At 43.2% G+C, this 24,335-nt stretch overlaps 1 protein-coding gene across 1 annotated transcript in view; it reads left to right on the top strand.

The window, feature by feature from the left end:
* The first annotated feature begins 905 nt into the window (after positions 1-905).
* The window catches only part of LOC147689490 (vomeronasal type-2 receptor 26-like), a 193,433-nt gene continuing 170,003 nt past the window's right edge, over positions 906-24,335 (top strand). Inside the window, exon 1 of the mRNA XM_086942253.1 lies at positions 906-1,133. Within this exon, the coding sequence (XP_086798379.1) occupies positions 906-1,133 (228 nt within the window). The remainder of the gene's footprint in view (positions 1,134-24,335) is intronic.

The following is a 24,335-nucleotide window of genomic DNA, read 5'->3' as shown; positions in this document are numbered from 1 at the left end:
TAAGCCGGTACCACCGCAAAACTCCAGAAAAACTCCAACGCATCCAGAACGCTTCTGCCAGGCTCATACTAGACATCCCGCGTAAAGAACACATCTCTGGTCACCTGAAAAACCTCCACTGGCTCCCCGTAAATAAGAGGATTACTTTCCGCCTCCTAACCCACGCACATAAAGCACTTTACGAACTTGGACCTGAATGCCTCAACACACGACTGTCCTTTTACACCACCTCCCGTCAGCTACGTTCCTCCAACCAAGCTCTTGCCACTGTACCTCGCATCAACAAAACCACCATGGGAGGCAGATCCTTCTCCTACTTTGAAGCTAAAACTTGGAACTCTCTTCCTACTCACCTTCGCCTTACTCAGAACCACCTAGCATTCAGAAAGCAACTTAAAACTTGGATATTCGACAAATAATCCCCCACCCCTCCCCAAGCGCCTTGAGACCCTATGGGTATGTAGCGCGCTATATAAATCTTTTGACTTGACTTGACTTGACTTGCCGTCATGACCACCTCCTGTGACACCTCTCACTTCAATCTGACCTGTTGGCCCAGTGCCAGCATCCAACGCTCTTCAACAGGGGCGGTGTGGTCTCTACCACTGATGTCCATCTTGTTTCAATAGCACATTCATTGCCTCAAACCCAGTGCAGCAGCTCTTTCCCTGCATGCTCTGTCCACATAACTAAACTGGACAATGCACTTACCATGTAGTGCATTGATTTGGAACCTTTATGACCTGTGAGCCACTAAAAAGGCTTTAATCACAACCTCCAGTGCAACAATGAAAGTAGCAGCTTAGTCAGGACCCTATTCATTCTGCTGTAGATATTATTGCAATGTGTGGTTATTTATTCACTGTGTCCTCTTTCCATTTCTCTTCTTCCAGTTACATCATTTCATGAGGGATCTTCATTTTAAAACTTCCTCTGGTGATGAAATCTACTTCGATGATCTTGGGGACCCGCCCACGCACTTTCACATTTTTAACTGGCATTACCTTGGTAGGGCTAATTATACAAGAATCAAAGTGGGAAGCTTCCATCGAAGCCCTTCTGGAGAGGAACAACTCATCATTGATGACAGAGCCATTCATTGGCACCCCGACTTTAAGCAGGTAATGGCTCCTGTCTGAATTGGGAACAGACTTGGAAAAAAGGTGAGAACCAGATGGATGTGCAAGAATAAGAATAATCAACAGAGAAGTCATTGTTGCCTCATTTTGAGTTTGTATCAGCAGGTGAACCACAATCTATCATGGTTCAGTTGCCCCACTTACCTCTCAGGTACATATTTACAAGCCCCTAGCGCCATGGGAATGTCACTTTTTTCATGCTCCAGCGGGGTCAGTGCAAGCCCATATTTAGAAGGCTGCGTTGAGCCATTTTGCGTGGCTTAACAGTGACTTGCTACTCTACCCTCTGCAACACAGCTTTTCTGCAGCAAAGGGACATGCAATGGGTGCTGCTGTGGGCTTTCCCAGAATACCCAGGGCTTTTTGACTCTGCCCCAGATGTACATGGATCTGTAAATCTGAGGCAGCACTAAAAATGTGCCTTTCAAAAGGAGGACTTAATGTGGTGCAATGAGTAGTAATACTTTAATTTCTCCTCATTTTTGCTCTTTCTATGGGCCTCATTTACTATATAATATTTTGATGCACTGCGGCCCAGCAAGCCTCCCTGCTGCGCTACTGTGCATCAAAATAAAGGGGTAGGAATGTGCAGTATCTATGAGGGTGCCTGGATTGATGCATGCCATCCCATTGTGCACCAGTGCAGGGGAGAAGGACAGGAATGCACCACATCTTGTAGATATTGCGCATTCTCACCCTTTTCTTTTGACGCACGGCAGTGCAGCAGGAAGGCTTGCTGTGCTGCAGTGTGTCAATCTATGGTAAATGAGGATCATAGAAAGAGGTCAAACAGCAGGAAGGCTTGCTGTGCTGCAGTGGGTCAATCTATGGTAAATGAGGCTCATAGAAAGAGGTCAAACAATGTGAGTTTTCTACCGGTAGAGCCTAAATGTTCTCAAGTGGCAGAGACCTTTAACCTGATAGCTTGTCTTCCACTTGACCGCCAGCTTACAGTAGCAAATGCCTGGACTGTATTGGGCAGAATGAAGGTCACAATTTTTCCCAGCCCAGGCCTACCGTGTCAGGCTTGGCGACCCATGGCACGGAAATTGTCAAATGATGCCCACACTCAAGGACAAAATTCCTCAAATTCCAGGACCATTTACTTTACTGTTTTTCATGAACTATAATATAAAACACAAAAGTTTATATCTTGCAAGTTCTTATGCCTTCAAAGCAAACACCACTGCAGTGGATGCTCTGAAGGCTTAGAGGTCCCCACCAGGAATGCGGGGTCTCTAAAAGCAAGTGGCAGCACTTTATCAGAGGAGCAGAGAGTATAGCCTTTGCTGACCTCATGGGTAAGCACATTTTCCACCACAGTCTAAATACCAGTTGCCGTGTGTGTAGGGTTGACCACATGCTGATGACGTTGCTAATATAATCAAGTTTACTAACCACGTACAATGGTTGTTGTTAAAAAAATAATACACTAAGTGCCACAAGTAAAACCAATTCATGTTGTGACTCTCAAATCACAATTTGCAAGTTGCTCATTAAAAAGTACTGTGTATCAGAAACATCTAGCAATGGGATTGCAAATGACCTACCTCATTCATTTTCATGAGGTAGGTTGCAATGTGTGACCCATTGGGCATGGCCTGTGATCACAGGGATGGTGGGCTTCTAGTGTCAGCCAACCACCATGAGTGTGGTTGCTTTTTAATTAAAGCAATATTCTTTATATTCAAAGACAGCCCAAAAAGAAAAAGGATGTACTTAAAAAAGCAAAACAAAAGGTGTACTTTTCATTTTAGAGTAGGCAGTGGTCTGTGGGGCCACTGCCTGCTCTTAAGAAGAAAAATGTGCTACCATTCACTAAGGAGAAGGGCCCCCCTTACTGTTTGCAACTGGCTAACTACCTACTTGAAGTAGGCAGTAAAATGAAAAATGTTGCGGTCACAAAACAAGTGCACATACCCCTGTGACCCGCTGTTAAGAAAGGACACCCTTGGCACGCTCCTTCCTAATAGCAACTAGCAAACCCTATTTACCAAGTCAGAAATAGGTTACTGAGGGTTGGTACATGGCAAAAGCCATTTTAACGGTGGCAAATGGGCTGAATCTCCATTTGCAACAGCTAAAAATGGTCGTATATGGGCCAATTTCTAGTCCTTGTAAATTACTCTTTCAATGAGCCATTTGTAACTGCATCCAAATAAACTTAATTACTTAATTTTAAGCTTCAACTATGATTTATAATGCTTAGCTAATATTTGAGAAACAATTCCTGGGCTATATCTTTAGCTGTCAAGCTTTCGTTTCATACCAAAGATCCAACGGTTTGATGGGTGCAGGGAGAGTCCGGACCAGGGTGGGTCTGCTCAGTTCTTTTGCAGAGATTCACCCAAGGAACCAGATCCGCAAATGTTTTGGAAACAACAAATTCTTGCAGTCGGAGATTTGGGGGGTTAGAAATCGAGAGTGCATAAGAATCATACTCTTCTTGTTTCCTAAGAAGGTTACGTTTAGGTAATGTAAAGTCGTGATTCCTCTCCGAGGGTACGAGGATAAGGTCCAGCAAAGATCCTATGCCCTATGTGACTGGGAGTAGCAGCTTTATTTTCTGTGCATTCTCTAGAATAGTAGGTGTTGATGGGACTGCTACCTTCTAATCAGGGTAGAAGTCTTACAGATTAAATACTTAGGTGCAGTAGTCTGGTTGACTACTCACAAGATCTGAGTGGACTGAGACATTGTGGCTCCATGCCTCAAAGACCAATCAGCAAATCCTTATTAAAACACAAATTTGAGCTAAGCATCTGGGTTGGATGCCAGGCAGCAGTTTTGTCCAAATAAAACAGGGTGGCTAGCTGTCAGGTGATACCAAATACAAACAATCACTACTGCACTTTGGAATAGAGATGCATGTTATGATATGTTATGGAAAGGTTTTGTTATGCAATGGTATGCTACGTTATATTATGTTCATTTGTATAGTGCACTAATCACCCATGAGGGTAATGAGGCTCTTGAGCAGACATGTAGGCATGTAGTCCCTGTGGTTTTATTCAAAGAATGAATAAATACAAAACAAGGGGTACAGGGGGTATGTGTTCCTATAGGAAGAAACAATGTCAAATATAAAGTGTAGGTGGGAATGATTCAATTAAGGAGATGGTCTTCCTACATGGAATTCCGAGCCCTCAAACACCCGATGGGTATCATGATTCATCATAAGGCTTTTCTCCTCGTGGAGCCAGGGCTGCAATCACGCACAGGCCTTACTAGAGGGTGCTTGGAAGAAATCTTCTGTTTAAGCCGTATAGGTGAGTGGAGGTCTGTAAATCTAGGATTGAGTGTATGTGGAGAGAACTGTGATTATGACTACCTAAGGAAATCAAGGAAGGACTTCAAACAGCAAAGTCTTATCCTCTTGCGGAACTCGAAGTAAGGAAGAGGTTCTGATGTGATGAGGGAGGCTGTTCCATGTTTTTGTGGGATGTAAGAGAATGAGAGACCTTCTGCTTTGCTTTTACGGATATGCGGGGTGCGTGCAAGTAAGAGTGAAGTAAAGCAGAGTTGTTTGGCAGGCTGGTGGAAGTGTATGTGACTTTTGAAGTAAGTTGGTCCAGTATTGTTTAAAATATATGTGTGCATGAGAAGCTGGAATTAGATGTGCTTGTGCATGAGGAGCCAGTGAAGCTCTTTGAGGTGAAATGCGATGTGGGTGCAGTATGAGAGGTTACATTTCAGTATCATAGTAGTGTTCTGGATGATCTGAAATCTGTGAATAAGTTATTTGGAGATTCCAACGTATAATGCGTTGTCGTAGTCTAGACAGCTACTAAAGCCAGCTAGCAAAGTGTTCTTGCATAACTGTCCTTTTGGTGTTCTGGAGCATCACCTTGAAGTCTTTCATAGTATATGTAGGATGTGAAAGCCAGAGGCACTCACTGCATTGACCTGTGCCATCATTGTGTCATCTAGGAAGACCCACAGGTTTTTTGCATGGTTGGTAGATGTTGTTCCTAGCTCCAATGGGCAAAAGTTATAACCCCATGAAAAGGTCCTGGTTCCAAAGATCAGAACCTCTGTCTTGTTAGAGTTGAGCCTAAGACAGATGGTTTGCATCCATTCTGCTACCATGGTCATGCATTTGTGAAGTTGGTTCTAGTGGCAGTTGTATTGCCCATCAGGGAGAGGATGAGTTGCGTGTCATTGGCACAGGAGATGACATGATGTCTTGTGATTGGATAATGTTGGTGAGCAGTGTCATGCAGATGTTGAACTGGATAGGGCTGAGGGACGATCCCTGAGGGAGTCTGCAGATCAGGTGCTTGGTTTCTGAGGAGAAAGAGGCAGTCTGTCCCTTTGTGTTGTTCTTGTGAGGAAGGAGCAGATTCAGGTAAGCGTGGATCCGTGGATGACAATCTTATGGAGTGTTCTGATGAGCGTGTTGTGGGAGACAGTACCCAAAGCCATGTAGAGGTCAAGAATGAGGACAGCTGTGTTTCCTCAGTCCAGGATGGTCTGGATGTCATCAGTGGCTGCCATGAGTGGTGTTTTGGTGCTGTGGTTCTTACTGAGTCCTGATTGGGGATTGTCTAGCAAGTGGTGATGCTCGAGGTGGGTTGAGAATTGATTGTTGATGGCTTCTTTTGCAGCAAGGTACAGACACATACAAAAACTATGCTAGGCAGTTGCATCAATTTTCTCTGTCTTTGGAAGCTGTTCCGGTTACATGGCCAGTTTGACTTGGCTGGCTCAGGTACAGACACTGGGACCAATTCATCTGGACAGGAAGAAAAGGCAGACAATCAGAGAACAATATATTTTACCTTGGGGTAGGAGAAAATCAGGCTTTGAGATGTAGAAAAATGATCCAAATTCTGGCATGTGTACATTTCGGTTCTGTTTAAGTTTTAACTTGAAGGCTCTCTTCTCTTAACACTCATGCTTGTCGACATCCTTGGGTGACACGTTTAACAAATACTACTCTGGACCTCCAATCAAACAATTTAATGTACTGAAAAAGTCATTTCAGAGACGGAAGTCAATCTAGACAAGGTTGTTTCTACTATTAAACACAGCCTTGTAGGGAAAGCCCTGGACCTGATGGTGTCCTTATAAAATTTTACATATTATGTTACAATAATTAATATTGCATACAAATCACCCCCAGGGGGTTATCTCGGCACAAGGAGCCTCCAGACACCATACCGCTGTCACTTCAAAAACTATCCCTAAAACAGTTCAGTTTTAAGTGATTTACTAAATTTGAGATAATCCGTACAGAAACATAAATGAACAGGGAGAGCATGCCCCCTGAGTGAGACTTTTTAACCAAAGGGATCACAAGCAGCCTTTTTTCACGTGAATGAAGTGACTTGTTAAACTTTACAGAGTGTGCCTCGAGGTTAAGCATTGTGAGCCCTTCCCTATTAGGGCTTTGTGAGTCATACAACAGATCTTAAAGACAATCTCTTTACGAACTGGCAATCAATGGAAAGACCGTAAAAGAGAAGCAGATGAGGACCTTGCAGGAGCTTTGCAGATAAGAGATCTGCTGTGTTTTGAACCACCTGTAGTTTTGTCAAATAGGACTCTTTCATAGAAGTGAGTAAAGCATTACCATAATCCAAGTGACTCACCACTAAGGCTTGGACAAAGGAAGAATTGGGATGGCACTTCTTTACAAATGTTTCATTTAAAAACAAAGTCCCCCATTTTTGAAGACCTGAGCTTCCATGCACAGGGATTGGCCCAGGAACACTCTAAGATGTCTAACAATCATCTTTGTGGTTTATTTATTTATTTATTTTTATTTATTGGTTTATATAGTGCTTGAATCCACTCCAACTGGAGTATCTCTGCGCTTTTGGAACCGGTAAGACAGCGGGCATGGTATGGAAATGGAATTAAATTTCATTTTTAAACAAAACAGTTTTTAAGAGTTTACGGAATGTTAGATGTTCTTTACATTGTCTTAGAGCCAGAGGAAGTTTGTTCCACAGCTTGGGACCAGTGATGGACAGGGCTCTACCTCCGTGTCTGGCCTTTTTGATGCGAGGGACCATGAGGAGGAGATCGTTACTTGATCTGAGGGATCGTGCTGGAACATAAGGAACAAATTTACGCTCAAGATAAACCGGCCCCTGTCCATTCAAACACTTATGGATCAGACAGCATATTTTTAACTTTGCTCTTTGTCAAATTGGGAGCCAATGTAGTTGTTCAAGAAGGAGCTTGGAGGCAGTTCTCTGGAGAGCATTCAGAACAAGGCGGGCTGCCGTGTTCTGAATGACTTTTAACTTAGCCAACACTCCTTCGTTCGCAGAGAGCAGCAAGCCGTTACAATAATCGATCCGACTAAGGATCAGTGCTTGAACAAGTGTTTTCCTAACAGAGTCAGGTAGAAGTGGGAAGACTTTGCGGAGCAGACTGATGGTATGGAAGCATATCCCTGAGATGTAGCTTGTATGTTGTTTTAATGACAGGTCGTGATCAAACCGAATTCCCGGATTTTTCACTACCTGTTTAGGTTCAGGGACTGCTCCTAATTCTGATGGCCACCATTCCGGAGTCCACAGTATTTTAGCCTCCCCAAACAACATGACCTCAGTTTTGCTGACATTACATTGGAGATAGTTAGTAGACATCCATGTTGCCACTTCTTTCATGCCTGAAGAGAATGAGTTCCTGACCACAGCGGAAAGAGTTTTAAAGGGAAGGAGGAGCTGTGTATCATCTGCGTATGATACGGGGATGAAGCCGTACCTACGCAATACTCCTGCCAGGGGTGCCACATAGATATTAAAAAGAGTGGGGCTCAAACACGAGCCCTGTGGCACCCCCTTAGAAATCTCTGTTTCCGCTGAGCGATACGCACCCATGGTGACTCTCTGGGTGCGATCAGATAGGAAACTCTTCCACCAGTCAAAGGCTTTGTTCTTAATGCCAGCGTTCGACAACCGTTGAGTCAAGATGGTATGGGACACGGTGTTGAACGCTGCCGATAGATCTAATAGAACCAAGATGACTGAGAGGCCCTTGTCCTGGTACACGTGGAGGTCATCAGTAACAGACAGGAGGGTGGATTCTGTACTGTACTTGGGGCGGAATCCTGACTGGGAGTCATCCAGAGCATTGGCAAGTTCAATATGTCCGGATAGGTGGCGATTCACATGCTTTTCTATAAGTTTCCCTAAGAATGGTAATAGGGAAATAGGTCTTAAGTTAGTTAAGTCAGACCAGGGTAAAGCGGTGTTTTTTCATATAGGTCTGACAAGGGCTCGCTTCCATTCCTTAGGGACAATGCCTGAGATAAGTGAAAGATTCACCAATTCAGTGATCGTTGCGCATAGTTGCTTGTCCAATGCAGGCATTAACCTGGCGGGGATAGTGTCCTCTGGACTCCCGCTTTTAATCTGTTTTATTAAGATAGATGTTTCTTGTAATGAAATAGGGGGAAGGATGTCTAGGGAGTGTGCATCCGATATAGATTCTGTGAGATTCGGGGGTGTTTCTAAGTCTGAAAGTGTAGCCTGGTTTGTGCACACTATTTTATCATAGATTTTATTAATTTTATTAGTGAAAAAGCAGGAAATGTCATCACACAACTGTTGGGAGGACATATCAGGGGCTTTGCATGCAGTGGGTTTAGCGAATGTTTGTAAAATTTGAAAAAGAACCCTGGGGGAGTTCCCTGCCTCTTGTATTTGTGATGCGATATGGGCTTTTCGTGCAGTACGAATCGCTTTATGGTAGAAGGATAATGCGTCCCATTATTTATTCTTATCCTCTAAAAGATGGGAGGTTCTCCATCTTTTTTCTAATTTCCTAGCACCTAATTTAAGTGTTCTTAGATGGTCAGAGAACCAGATTTCTTGCTTTTTGGCTGGCCTAGATTTAAAATGTTTTAGTGGGGCAATTTTATCTATGACTTTCTTGGTTTCTTCTTCAAATTTATTGAGAGCAGTTTCAATGTTATCCAAAGGTAGGAGGATAGGGGGATTAAAATTTTCTCTAAAGGTAGAGTTGGTAACTTTATGCCACTGTCTACGGATGCAAGGCAAAGAGCTGGGGCATGAAGGAGTAGGTGCTTGGAAGGGGGTAGTGAATTCCACAATAAAATGGTCAGTCCAGCTCACCTGAGTTGCAGGCGGGCAGGAGACAAGCGGGACATTGGATAATATCAGGTCTAAGATATGACCTGCCTGATGGGTAGGTCCGCTATTCCTTAATATTAAGCCTAAGGATGATAAGTCTGTTAGTAGAGATTGTGCCTCATTACAATCTGATTTCTCACTGTGTACATTAAAATCTCCAACTAATATGAACTCACTATCATTATTGATATGTGGGGCGAGTAATTCAACCAGGATGTTGGTGAAATCCTTGTAGGGACCAGGTGGCCGATAAACTAGAGCGCCTCTATAGTTTTCTTTAGGGGATGTCTGTATTTTGAAAACTAGAATTTCAATGTCGGGGGAGCTGAGTTCCTCTAGGACCGAGATTACCAGCTCTTCTTTGTATACAATAGCAATCCCGCCGCCAGTTTTCAAAGGACGGTCTACTCTAACTACTTTATAGTTACAGGGGGTAGCTAGAGTTATGGCTGGAGTACAGTGTGGTTTGAGCCACGTTTCCGTAAGATAACATACCTCAGGTTGTTTGGAAGAGATTAGTTCCCAGACCTCAGCGGTATGTTTCGAAAGGGACCTAATGTCACATAAGATGTTTTTCCTCCCCAATGGAAAGGTATCTGCGACTTGCGATAAGGTGGAGATTATAGGATTGGGACAGCTTCTATGGTGTGTCTTTCTCATTTGCGTGGAAAACTGAGTGTGACAGAGGCGGCAAGAGAAAGGGCCTTCAACCTCTGGCCGAGCGGTGCAACTTACGCCTAACGCATAGTGAGTATTTAGACTCCGCAATACCTTAGAGGAGTATGTTAGCCTTTCCGGGGAGGATACATAAGGTAGAATTGTATGATCCTCCATGGCCCCTGGCCCGTTCTGGCGCGGACGGGCGCAGACGGGCAGGTCTTTGGCTTGTCTTCGGCGCGTATGAAGGCGCCCCCCTGCGCGCAACCGCTGCGCGCTAGTACCGACGAGTGGCTAAATAGCCCCTATTGCAGAAAGGCTAGAGCGCTAACCTCTCGACTCTACAACAGGAAGTGTGTCTCTCAGGCTCGTACCTGTCCCGCCCTCCGCTCAACGGTATTGGATACCGAGTCGGACCGGGGCGGGCAGGCTACAACACAGAGCACTGAGTTCCTAAAGCCCCTAGCAGCTCCGTGAGTGAGCGTGAAGCACAGGTCTGTCTTTGTATTTCATGTAGTTTAATAATATTTTAATCTTTTTAAATGTGGTCTTGTTTTGTTTTGCTTTGCCCAGTTCTTTTTACTTCGTCTAGTTATTGTATTAAGTTGATGTTGTGGCGTTTTTAAATTATAACTATTACAAATGTACACTGTTAAGATTATTTGAAAATTTTGGGAATTTTTAAAATATGTTACAATGTGTCTTTTATGATTTTTTAAATCGAAATAAAGACTATAAAACCTGAAACCTGAGCGTGAAACACAGAGGGTATGTGTATTAAAATTTGCGATCAATTATAATACAATAAAAGATTTTTAAATTCGCAATCAATTTAAAATCCGTTTTAAAGTTACATCAGTTTTGCAATTCACATCCACAGAGCCAGCAGAGTGTTCAGATATGCAAGTATTTTACCTGGCACCAAAAGCGGGGTCGGCAGACACTGCCACTGTCAACCTTACCGACCAACTTTTTGTGACCACCAGTTTGAGGCCCATAGGTTGGAATCTGTTATAAATGGGGGTCTCTAGTTGGCAGAGATAGTTACCTTGGTCCAGACCCCTGGAGCGGAACCCCCGTGCAGAATTGTCAGGTCACCTGTGGCAGGGTTCCTGTACAATTCGCCCACCAGTTCAGAGGTTCTATCCTGGATCAGATCTCAGCCCAGGGTCTGTACCCTTAGACTGGGCAGAGGTCAGGGGTGAGGTTGTTCTCTCCCTGAACCCATACTGGGGACTTGCCCCCTCCCACCTAGACCGGTGACCTAAGAAGACAAACCAGTAGGGGTACTGTTAGCAGTCTCCCCTTCCTTCAAGTCAGGGGGGAATACCCTGAAACTGGCCCTCCAACCCAGGGTTTGTACCCTTAGGCTGGACCTGTGCCTGGCAACCCAGGAATAATGGGGGAAACACCAACACCCCGAAGGGAAACACACTCCTCTGGGTAATAGTCTGCCTGGTGTAGGCCCTTCTGCCTCTTGTCCGCCTGACATAGCATGAAGACTCCCCAGGCCAGAAGTGGCCTCTCCAGGGTTAGTCCTGGGGGGCTCTGACCTCAGAGCTGGCAACCCCTTAACCACTGTTCTTTCCACTAGGGACTGCATCCCCCCTCACCCCTCTCTCTGGACTCACGCACACCCCCAAATGCAGAGGGGCTGCCAGTCAACAGAGCTGGTGGAATGCTAGTTACAGCAGTATCCCATAGATCAACTGACACCTTTGGATCCCCTCAGGGAATGGCCCCTGGGACAGACTTGGCCCCCTCCTGGTGTACCCTCATGGAACCAACCATGACTTGAGACTGGGTTTCAGGTACCTCAGGACACAGCCCACTCCAACTCCTTCTCCTCTGAGACAAGACATGGGACCCATCACACCCTCCCACTACTCTTGGACCAATCTGTGCCATCACGTCCCTCCCCTACCTCACTTGGTTGGGGCAAACATGAGCCACCTCCTTCAGGAGCACCCCCAGATGCCTCTTGAGACCCTACAGAATACACCAAAAGGTCTGCCTCCAGTGTGAGCTCCCAGGGGCCAGAGAACTCACACTCCACCAGGTGTTGGCAAAGATCTGGAAAACAGGGACTTAAAATATGCTCTCCGCTATTTGAATCACACAGCCCCATGCAGGTGTTAACCAAGATACCTTTTGCCTCACCATCCAATGCCTCACACATGTACCCCACATAACTCTCCTAAGATTGGCAAGACTGTCTCTGTCACTCAACCTACACTCTTCTTGGTGGCCTCCACATTCCCAGACCGGGACTTCTAGCAAGGGGTAACCCCTCACCCTGTACCTCTCATCTATAGTCAGTAGAGTGTCCCTCTCACTACTAGGAATATGATCCCCTGTGCCAGTTCTCAATCCACTTCAGGGACACTGCACACCACTGGAGCAACATCATCAACCTGAACCCCCTTGTATATGTCACCCCCCTCCTGCAAGTCAGGTGCCACATCTTGTGTGTGCTGCTCCCTCAGCACTACATAACACCATTTTTGCTGCCACCATCTGTGCTGGACTTCACCTCCAGCCCAGCAAAGCTCACTTCCTGAGCTACACACATTTCTTTTTCAGCAAAGTCTCACTCTATGGATTACAAACAGCTGCCTGAAGCTAAACTCTGTGAACACTGAAATCCTTATCCTCAGACCCTCCACCTCCACCTGGGACAACTCCTGGTGGCCTTCTGCCTTCAGGAGCCCGCCCACCCCTACAAACCACACACATTACCTAAATATCATTCTCAACTCCTCCCTCATCATGACCCGCCAGATCAATTCCATCGCCTCCACCAGCTTCAGCTGCCTTCAGATCCTCCGCAAGACCTTCAAATGGATTCCCCCCGAATGCAGAAAAACCATCACCCGCACTCTCATAACAAGCACACTGGACTACCGCAACACCCTCTATGCCGAAATAAACAGCACTCTTCTACACAGGCTCCAAACCATCCAGAACACCACAGTCAGACTCGTGCTTGGAAGCCCAAGACACTCCAACACCTATGAGACCTCCACTGGATCCCCATTGAGAAGAGAGTAACCTTCAAACTGCTCACCCTCGCCTAAAAAGTCCTCCACAACATCGGACCCAAAAACCTCAACGAGAAATTCTCCTTTCACGTACCTAAGAGAAACCTATGCTCCGCCAACCTCGCCCTCGCAGGGACACCCCACATCCGCAGAACCAGAGCAGGTGGAAGAGCCTTCTCTTACATCACAGCCAAAACCTGGAATGAGCTCCCAGTCTACATCAGAAGCTCCCCCACCCGGCATGCCTTCAGCAGGAGCCTCAAGACCTGGCTCTTTGACTGAACCAGAGCTGCCCCCTCCCCACCAGCACCTTGTGACCCTCACAGGTAAGTTGTGTGCTTTATAAATCCCTGTTGATTCATTGATTGATCTGTCTCCTCGTGCTCCCGGTCCAGCTGCCTCAGCCTCTGGTCACAAGCACGAATCAGATTCCTCACTTCATGAGCCAATTTTTCCCAAAATGTTTCCTCCTCAGGGCCACTCTCCCCCTTGGTATTCTGGCTGAGGATCCTCCCCCTCAGATTCCTCCTCAGAGTCATCTGCTAGTGTTGCTTCCCAGCATAGTACCTCATAGCTATGCAGGGCTGCCTCAAGATCCTGCCTTGTGAATCGCCTCTTCACAGGTATCCCCCTAGTTCGCTTATCTTGTAGATGTGCAGGTGCCAAAAGTTGACTTCCATTTTGACAAGGCTCAACAGGTGCAACAATTAACCAGACTTTCAACAGCTAAATTTAACCATGTTCACCGCATATTCACCGCTAACCACCAATGTTAGAAATGGGCATCTCTATTTGGCAGAAGTAGGTACATTTGTCCAAGTAGGGACCCTTTTTTTCTAGTCATAGTAAGAGGGATACACTTCTAAAATAACCACTGCTCACCCCCTTGGTAGCATGGCCCGAGCAGACAGGGTTATCTCAGAGGCAGTGTGTAAAGCATTTGTGAACATATACCGTAATACAGTGAAAACACTACAAATGGACACCACAACAGTTCAGAAAAATTTGTGATCTTTATCTAAACCAAACAAGACCAAAACATAAAAAATCCACAATACAGTATTATAAATTTGAATTTCAAAAGGTAGAAATATTTCAGTTCAAACCAAGTTGCAGATGTAACACGTTTTACGCAAAGTACCTTGAATGTGTCACACACACAATCAAAAAGGGTCACAGGGAAGGTGATGCATCGGTTCTTTACACTCAGGTAAGGTGATGCGTCAGTTCCTTGCTCCAGGGAAGGTGATGTGCCGGTTTCCTTTTGCTGCCCAGAGGAGGTGATGAGTCAGTTTCTTACTGGAGAGGAGGTGATGTGACAGTTTCTTACTGCGTGGGGAGGTGATGCATCAGTTTCTTACTGCGTCTCCCAGTAATGCGCCACAATGTGATGCAATGATCTGTGGTGATGCGTGGGCTCTTGCAGCCGCACAACAGGCCTTGCGTCAGAATCGGTGCTGTGACCTCGGACTTCGGAGATCAATGCACTTGATGCACAGTGCAGTGATTTCTCGAGCTGCGGGAAACCCTGAAACAAATTCTTCGGCGATGCATGGGAAACAGGTGCGTCGTGTTTCTCAAAGTTGTGTTACTTTTCCCCGCTTCCAGCGGCAAACAGCCTGCAGAGGTCCAAAACAATAACCGGCACCTCTTAGCAGAAGCGAAATCCCAGCAAGGAACTTCTGGAGAACTGGTGGTGAAGTATTTGTGTCACTGAGACTTCAGAACAGGAGTCAAAGTGAGGTTTACACCCCTTGCCGATCTTCCTAAAGCAGGGGACACAGCAAAGTCCTTTTTTTCTTTCCTTGGCAGCAACTAGCCACTGCAGGCCAACCCCAGACAGCAAACATCACAGGGGCAGTATTCCTCCTCAGCTTCTACAGCACTTTTCCTTGGCAAAGGTTCCTCTTGATTCCTAGAAGTCATCTAAAAGTCTGGGGCCTGGGACCCTATTTTTATACAGTAAATCTCTGTTCTCTTCTGTCCCAGGGCTTTGAGCCCAGTCCAAACCAGTTCTGGGGGCACAACAACCTCCTTTGTCCATGTGAGCCCTGGCTCCAGACACACCACAGGGGGGCAGAGCCATCCACGATCGAGGTCTGCGTCCGTTTTGCCCATGGAGGAGGGAACAAAAAGGAGCAGAGTAGTTTTACATATATATATATATATATATATATATATATATATATATATATATATATATATATATATATATATATATATATATATATATATATATATATATATATATATATAAATATATGTATGTATATAATTTTTTAGGTGGTAAAGGTATGTGTAGTAAAGGCATATCTGTTTGAAATAAAAGACCTTCGTTGTCATGGCCTTTGTTGTTCTGACATACAGCCTTTGTGTGAATGCCTCAATGTTTTTCTCAAAGTAGCTAACAGTTGAAATAAAAGAAAATGAAAATTGGTAGGAAAATGTTTTCAATTGTGACAACATTTTTAATTGTAACTTCTCCTCATGATGGCTGATTTACAAAAGCAATATGCCATTACATCTATTAGAGACTTCCGTTTGTGGGGATATTTAGGGTTTGTGGCTTTTCCAAGAACTCAAGGAACCCAGAGCCTATAACTTAGCTGCATCTTGCAATGTGTTTTCACTGTTTAATGAGTATAGAGCAATTCACATGGTAAATTTTTAAATTTAGAAATAGGTATCAAAAAAACCTATATAATAACAGGTGAATTAGAAGGCAATTCTCAAAACTTCTTCTTTCTTACACACTGGCTTACCGTTTTCAGTTTCATTGATCTTTATTCGGATATGCACTATCCATAAAAGCACAAACATTTCTCACATAATTAATCATAAAAGAATTTACATTGATCCATCATCTTAAGTTTACAGAACTCGACTATAAAACAATTCAGTGAACCATCGCAGAATTATCACACATGTTCAATAGCAGCTCCATATACTAAAGTGGCAAAGTGGAAATATTTCAGAAAATAGCAGCAGAGATGGACAGATTATTATTATATCACATTAAAAGCCGCATAAAACAATGTCATAATTATCACAAGAAAATAGCAGCAACGTGTTAGAAATTACCAATGTTAAAAGTGCAAACAGGACTGAAAAGATAGCAGCAAGGAGGACAAACCTATTAAATTCTATACATGATGCTCTATACGTCCAGGTATCACTCATATCACATAATTCATTAAATCAAAACGTGCATAAAGTGCGTCCTAGTCCAACATTCAGTAATTCATGGAAGAACGTGAGCGAATAGCCATTTTTAAAAAAGTGCAAACTTGAAATGTTAAATCCTCACCATTAAGCTGAAGAATAGTTTTATATGAAACCTTAAAATCCGTTATTCCATTAGCCCTAATAAATGGGATCAGTTGCAGCATGCTGTACTTTTAATAAAAAGTGCAGAAGAACAGAAAATGCAACATAGACTGCTTCCCTAGATTGCCACTGGGGCAAACCAAATCCTCAATGTTGGGTTGATAGCCTAAGGGAAAACACAGCAAGTATTTTATTGTGCCGGATCTAAGGCAAAAGAGAAGGCTTCGCTCCCAATCAGTGATATCTCTTAAAAGATACCTAGCTGGCAAACGAGTGGATGTCCACCTTCTTCTGCCATTGATATATATTGTGCCACAGATACTTTGTTGTGTTCCTGTGCATATCTTATGTCCCCATAGTGTTTGTATAAGGATTTGCGGACAATCTTTTATCAATTCCATCTAATTGGTCTGGATTATGAAAGATATGATCAAAGTTAACTCTTGTCATACTTGCCTGCACTTCTGCGAGCCACGGTATGTCTCCTCCTTTGTCACATTTTAAGCAGTCAACTATGATTTCCCTGTGTTAGCGAGGCTCCCGGGTTTTGCCAGACCTTCAGCCAATATATGAATGGGCGGGACCTAATGTAATCCTCTAAGTAAAATAATTTTAACTCGTTATGGCAGGTAAAAGTAGGTGATGACATTGGTAACCCGAAAATTCTCCTGCAAAATCTATTTTCTTCAACCTGGACGCTTTTCAGGTTAATAAAACCCCAAATTTCAGCCCCATAAGTCATGATTGGTACACATTGTGTCCTATAAATTTTAAGTAGGGACAGTACTAACTCAATTCTTTTCGGTTGAGGGAGACTTATTATTGTATTACCTGCTTTTAAAAATTTGGTCCGGCCGTATGCCAAATGAGGTACCCATGATCCATTATCTGAAAATTGTAAACCCAGGTACGGTAAAGTGCGAGTGTGTAACAGGGTATCTGGGCCCGAAGTAATGGCATTAATAAAGCATTTTTTAGGACCACAGCACATTAAAAAAGGTTTCTTAAAATGCATGCAAAGATTCAGTCTATTCATGAAAACTACAAACTCCCTAACTAAAATACACAGAGCATTGGGTGTGTACCATTAAAACAGCATCATCTGCATATAACAGAGCCGGCAGTTTATTACCATTAATTATTGGAACATCTGGTTAATCCACTCATATTTGCTGCGCCGAGGGGTGGATATCTGCTTGTTGCAGGAGACTCACTTAGCATCTGCTAATACCAATATGCTCAAACACCATCGGTGGGGAGAGATCGTGGAAGCTCCATTTTCAAGTTATGCTAGAGGGGTGGCTATTTTAATACGTAGAAGTTTGCAGTAGAAAACACACTTATCGATTATAGACACAGACGGTAGATATATATTGTTGTTGGGTACGCTGTGTGATGCCCCCGTGCTGATTGTTAATGTGTATGTCCCAAATGTAGATAGCCCTACCTTTTTTCAAACTGTGTGGCAAAAAATTCAGTCCTGTGGACATGCGGCGATATTATGGGGGGTGACTTCAATGTGGTCCTGTCTCCTACTGCTGACAGACAGGGAGAGGCTCGTGAACACCACCCTAGAGCAGCAGCGACATTGAGAGATTTAATGGTTGAAGAGTGCCTGGTTGACACTTGGAGGGCTTTGCACCCAGTGGAACGTGGGGCACGTGTGTGTCTGCACATAGAAACGCATGGTCGAGGATTGACTACTGGTTACTGTCCAAATACATACACTCTCAGGTGATAGATGCAGATCATCTATCGCGGACATTTTCCGATCATGCGCCTGTGCGTATATAGTTGTCAATACCACCGCAATATGTGCAGCATTTTAGCTGGAGATTTCCATCAAGAGCGTTGTTTTTTTTCTCTTTTTTGTCCTCATACGCCAAAAGATGTTCTCGAAGTACATTCAACTGTAACCATCCACTTACAACGGTGAACAACCTTTACAACAAAACTTTTACAACGCACTACCATTACAACGCGGTCATTACAACGCAAACCATTACAACGCATTGCGCTGGGGGGCGCTCTAGGATAAGGAATAAGTTTAATTTTCTATCCAACACCTTCCCTAGTGTCCACGGGGACTGGAGTTGGAATAGAAAATGAAACTTTTCACTATCCAGCACCTCTAAGCGCTATGCGTTGTAAAGGTTTGCGATGTAAAAACCGCGTTGTAAAGGCATGCATGGTAAAAGCATGCGTTGTAACGTCATACATCCACTTACAACACATTTTGTAAGAACTCCGAAGATCTTATTGGAAGCACTTTTTGCAGATACCCTGAATAAGTAATAAGCAGTTCAGTTCTTCTAACCAACCACCATGGAACTGATCTTAGAGTATATTATTCCGCAAAAAGGCATAATCACTGGACCTTAATTTTTTTTTAAAGCCTATCCAACCAAGCAATACATGGAGTCCAAAAGTGCTTTTTACTCTTCCACTTTATGCAATCTAATTTCAAAGTGTATTTAATTGCCTTGATCCAATCTAGATAAGTTGGTGCGGTATCTGTTATCCATAATTTTCAGATTTCTCTGCGAGCTAGAATAATTAAATAAAAGATCAGCTTATTGCCATCACGAGAGATTGATTCATAATTCGAAGTAATACCAAAGAATATAAGTAAAGTACTAACCTGTATCTTAAATTTCAACATACTTTCCATACTTTCCATACCTTCAAATACCGCACACCAAAATGTATACAGGACCGGACAGGTAAAAACATATGCAGACCGTTCGCCTTTTCCAACTTACATTTTGGGCATCAAGGAGTACTGCCTTTTGTAAATTTAGCAAGCTTAGCAGGGGACCAATACACTCGGTGAAGAGAGAAAGAGTGATTGTGTTTTAAATTGGCAGGAGAAACTGTAGTGTGTAGTATGTCAAAGGATACTTGCCATATCTTCTCCAAATCGACGTCCGGAATATGATCTCCCCTTAGCTGAACTGGCAGTGTGAAATCGCCGTCGTCTGCTTCCAAAATGGCCCAGTAGAGGGATGCTGTCCTTATCTTCCTGTTCTTCCCTTGAAGCAACTCCTCCAAAACATTTGTTCTTCCTACTTGCGATTCTAACGCCTGGCTCAAACTCTTTATTTGAAAGTATTTAACCTTAGATAGATTGTTTTCAGTCACGCTAGAGATCTCCTCCCATGATGCAAGCATCCCATCAGGCATTAACTGAGACCAATACTTAATGTCAGCACTAAGCAAAGGCTTTGCAAGACTATCCTTGGTCCACTCTGGGGAATCAGGGGAATCCCAAATAGGAGCCATGGCAGAAAGGTATGCGAGTTTTAGAGATGTCCTTACTCTAGCCCAAGTAAAAGCCATATCGCTCAACGTCTTCAATCAAACCTCTTTAAGGAAGCGTGGGTTGCCATATTTATATAGAAACCCAATTAAACCCCCTTGGATTCCTATCAGCATTTCTTTAAACATTATACCTGCTTCTGATCCATCTGGAGAATTACAAAGCAATATCCCTGCTTTGAGTAGTAAGGTCCACGCATATAGCTTCAGGTCTGGGGCACACAAACTGCCTTTATTTTTTTTCCTACGCAGTTTCCTCCATGAGATCCTTATACCCTTTGAGGACCATACAAAGGAATTAAATTTAGCTTGAATTGCTCAGAGCTTCGCTTCATTAAAGGATAAAGGGATATTTAGAAACAAAAAAAATCAATTTAGGAGGCAACATCATTTTTATAATGTTTACCCTTCCAATCAATGTAAGAGGAAGAAGAGACCAGCCCTTTAAGGACTCCGTAATTTCTTTCCTTGCTTTATCTAAATTTCTGTCTGTAAATTTTGCAATATCCTGGGTAATTTGGATCCCTAAGTATCTTATCTCATGTTTTAAAATAGGAAGCTGAACTTCTAAATTTCTGTTTTGGCCTGGTTAATCTAATATCCGGAAAGCTGGCCAAACTGGGTAGCTGCTCTATATATTAACGGAATTGCCTGAACTGGATCTGAAGTGTATATTAACATATCGTCGGCGTATAATGAGACTTTTCTTTCCCAATTTCTGAATCTAAAGGGCACAATGTTTATATCTTGCCTGATTTGTTCCTCCAGGGACTCAATATATAAATTAAAAAGCAGGGGCGAAAGGGGGCATCCCTGTCTAGTCCCTCTTTTGATAGTTATAGGTGTTGAAAGATTGCCATTAACCAGTACTCTAGCTGTGGGATGTTGATAAACTGCAGATATAGCTCTGCAGAATTTTTTTCCCTAATTGCATCTCTCTAGTACTCTAGTTAAGTAGACCCAGTTAACGCGGTCAAATGCCTTGACGGCATCGAGCGTAATATTAGCTATAGGCATTTTGTAAATCGATGCTATATCAATCGCTCCCACTAAAGCTAAGATCAAGTTCTGAATAGATCAGACTCTAACGAATCCCTTCTGATCCCCATGCACTAATTTATTGGCAACACCATTCAATCTCTGCTAAAATCCCAGCAAATAATTTATTATCTAGATTCAGCAGAGAGACTGGCCTATATGAATCACACAGCGCCTCCGACTTGGATGGTTTAAGAATTAGCACTACAGTTGCTTCATTCCATGATGGGGGCAAATTCCCCCCTCCTCGAAGATAGAGGAAAACAGCCTACAGAGAATTGGGGCGACAACTGGAGCCAAAGTTTTATATAGCTCTGCTGGCAGCCCATCAGGACCTGGTGCCTTGCCTCTCTTGCCTGAATTAACTGCAGAGACCACTTCCTGCAAGTCTATTCTCTCATTTAAGTTTTTTGCTGCTTCTTCCTCAATTTCCGGACTGCATATTGTTCTAACCATTCTTGAATTGAACTATCCTGCGGAAACAAGTCTTCGTTATACACTTGTTTAAAGTGACTAAAAAAGGCTTCTTCTATATCAGACTCACTATCTGAAATCTCACCCGTTATATCAGACATTATCCCTTTGATTCTATTCCTAGATTGATCCTTTTTAACTTTCCATGTCAAAAGCTTCCCACTAGCTTCACCATACTCGAAGTGGGCAAGAGAGCTAGCCTGCCACCGTTTCCTGAGTCTAGCGTCCAGCACCTCTTCTAATTCAGATTTACATAATGCTAATTGTTGAAGAATAAATGGTTCACCCTGTTGGTTCTGAGTTATTAGGTCTTCTTCTAGCTTCAATTTCAGACACCTTAGTGTTAAATCTTTTTTGCCTCGTGGATTGGATAGCCAAAATCACTCCCCTCAAAAAGGCCTTATAAGCATCCCAAACGACTTTGATTGGGGCAGTTCCTAAATTTTGCTCAAACAATCCCTCTGACTCCTCTATCAATTTTTTTGTCACATCCTCTGCAAGCAGGATACTTCGATCTAAAGTCCACCTCTTCATTCTCTGCAGTCCCGAAAGCTTTAAAACTTAGGAAACTGCTGCATGATCTGAAAGGTGCCCGCCTACATTTTTAACCTCCTTGACCTTACCCCCAGCTCCTATGAAATCAGCAAAAAATGTAGCCTTGATTTATGTCCTAACTTCTTATTGTGAAATGTATACTCCTTTTTTGTTCCCCATTTTTTCCTCCAAATATCCACCCATCCTAGTTGATGTATAGCGTTCAGCAAAAAATTCCTCGTTTTAGAGTTGTATATGGATCTGTCCCTGTACGTTTTATCCATTTGGGGATCTAAGACCACATTAAAGTCTCCCGCTAAAATTAGGGGATCCTTGAATTCTAACAATTCTTCCATCATTTCCATAAGCGGGAGAGGGTCATCCATATTTGGGCCGTAGTACCCCGCAATTGTAAATTTATAGGAATTATATATAATTGCTGCTATGGCCCACCTACCCTTATTATTAACTGTAGACTTCTCTACTACTAATGCTGGGTTCGCTCTAACCAGGACAGCTACTCCTCTTATAGTTAATTGTTGAGAGGTGCAGACCACATCTTGAATCCATTTTTTCATCTTACATACTTCCCTCAGTTCTTTCTCTGTAAGATGATTTTCTTGAGTATGAAAATCTGCTCTGGTGCGTCTTTCATGTGTTGAAGTATTCTTTCCTGTCTATGAGCTACCCTCAGACCATTTAAATTCCAGGTTAAGACCTTCAGATACGTATCCTGGGTTAGCTTGGACTGTGTCATTTCTTCTTTAGTGGATGGAAATTATCATCATCTAAAACAAATTGGCGAATTGGGATTTTAATTTTTCCCACATGCTCCCTACCCCCCAACCTGACCCTCCCCTTTTCCCTCCCTAGTGCTCTCCTGGAGAACCCCCCTACTTCTTCCTGGCCCTACTCTGGCCTTGAGGCTCCCCTCCTAACATCAGACGGCTTATTTATATCTACATAATGAATTGTCTCCCTTTGTATAATATTTTTCCCCCATTTTTTTATTCCAAATTGTATATATTTTTTTAAAAATAATTTTACCTTGTTCTGCCCTTTGCCTATAAGGCTTATACATGTAGAACCCAGAAAGAACTCCGATAAGAAGAAGGTAGGAGAACAGCAGTATAGGAACTTAAAAAAACAACTATACTTTAAACCACCCCTTCCTCCTGAGCAGATTCTGATATTAATTGTAAATATGTTTCTGCTTCCTCGACTCTTTTAAATACCCTCATTTTGTTTTGGAACATAACCTTTAAAGATGCCGGGAACTGTAGCTGTGCTGTTGGACCCTGCTGCCTAAACAGGTCTAGTAATTTCCCTAGCTCCCAGTGTCTGGACGGCGTGATTGAAGAGACGTCTGATCTAATTTGAAAGGTAATCCCCTCCGCTACATGTGAGCTACTCTTTAAGGCTCTATTCAGAATGTAATCTTTCAAGGAATATGTTAAAAAGTGAATCAGAATCTTTCTTTGCCTCGTCTTATTTGGCTTCAGTTTGTAAGGGTCCCTGTGGACTCTCTGTATATCCTTGATTAGATCTTGCTCTGAGATTTCAATTTCTGTGGCCTGTTTGATTAGCTTAACTAAGAACTCAGCGATGTTATCCCCTTCTGCCCCTTCTGGTACTTTCAGTAAGCGAAGGTTATTTCTTCTTTGAGCGTTTTCAATGGATTCCAGTTTTTCCTGATATGCCTGGTCTCTCAGTCTTATATCATCGACCTTCTTTGTATGTTGCAAAGCTAGATTTTTTAGGTCTATAACTTTGCATTCTAGAGTTGTAGTTCTGACAGCCAATGCATCTAAGTTTTCCTCTAATTTCTCACTATAGGATTTAAGTTCTTGTTGATTTCTCTGTGAGACCTTGAAACCATTCCTCATTTCATGGCTTAAAGCCTGCACCATTAACAAAACTGACTGATCCTTAGGGTTGTCGTCATCCTCATCCTCATCTGATATATCCGTTTCCAAACTCCCTAATATTGGCTCCGGGCCCGCCTGGATCTTATCCTCGAATTGTTGCTGGGAGTCTTTATTTTCTTTAGCAAATAAATCATCATTACTTAATGTTACCAATCCAGCTTGTGGACTATCCAACGTGTCATTTAACCCCGAGTTCTGCATATCTATTATGTCCCCTTGATCCACCAAGGGCTGGTATCTGTTCGGGCTCAAAAAACCCTCTGGAAAACTTCGTGAAAGTGTGCCCCCTAGATACTGGTTTTAACTCTAGAATAGGAGGTATCACTTTAAAATATTGTTTAAGTGAGGGAGCCGGTTTTGTTTTATTTACGACTGTTTGGGGGGGGTGAATTATCACCTTTCTTCCTCTTTGGTTTTGTCTTAGTTTTAGAAAAGAGGGGTGGTTTATTTATCGAAAGCGGGACTTTGTTCTTCAGAAGTGTTATGCCTTTTTTTTCCGGTATAGAATTGTTAGCAATTTTAGAAATCACCACGTCTCGTTTCTTACTTCTTAAACTATATCTTAAGGCTTGTAGTCTTTGTAAATCATCCCTTGAATCACAAGATGCAACTTCTGCTGCTCCTCTAGGTGGGGTATTATCAACGTGAACTTTCTTTTGATTTCCCACCCTGGTGGATTCTGGGGAATGAAGTGCACAGGTATGAGTCAGCCCCCAGCCTCTGCCTGCATGCAAAATTCTGGAGGCTGCACTGCACCCCCTTCTCACC

The sequence above is a fragment of the Lissotriton vulgaris genome, chromosome 10 (genome assembly GCF_964263255.1).
Source record: "Lissotriton vulgaris chromosome 10, aLisVul1.2, whole genome shotgun sequence".
Classification (NCBI taxonomy): Eukaryota; Metazoa; Chordata; class Amphibia; order Caudata; family Salamandridae; genus Lissotriton; species Lissotriton vulgaris.
This window is presented reverse-complemented; position numbering and strand designations above follow the sequence as displayed.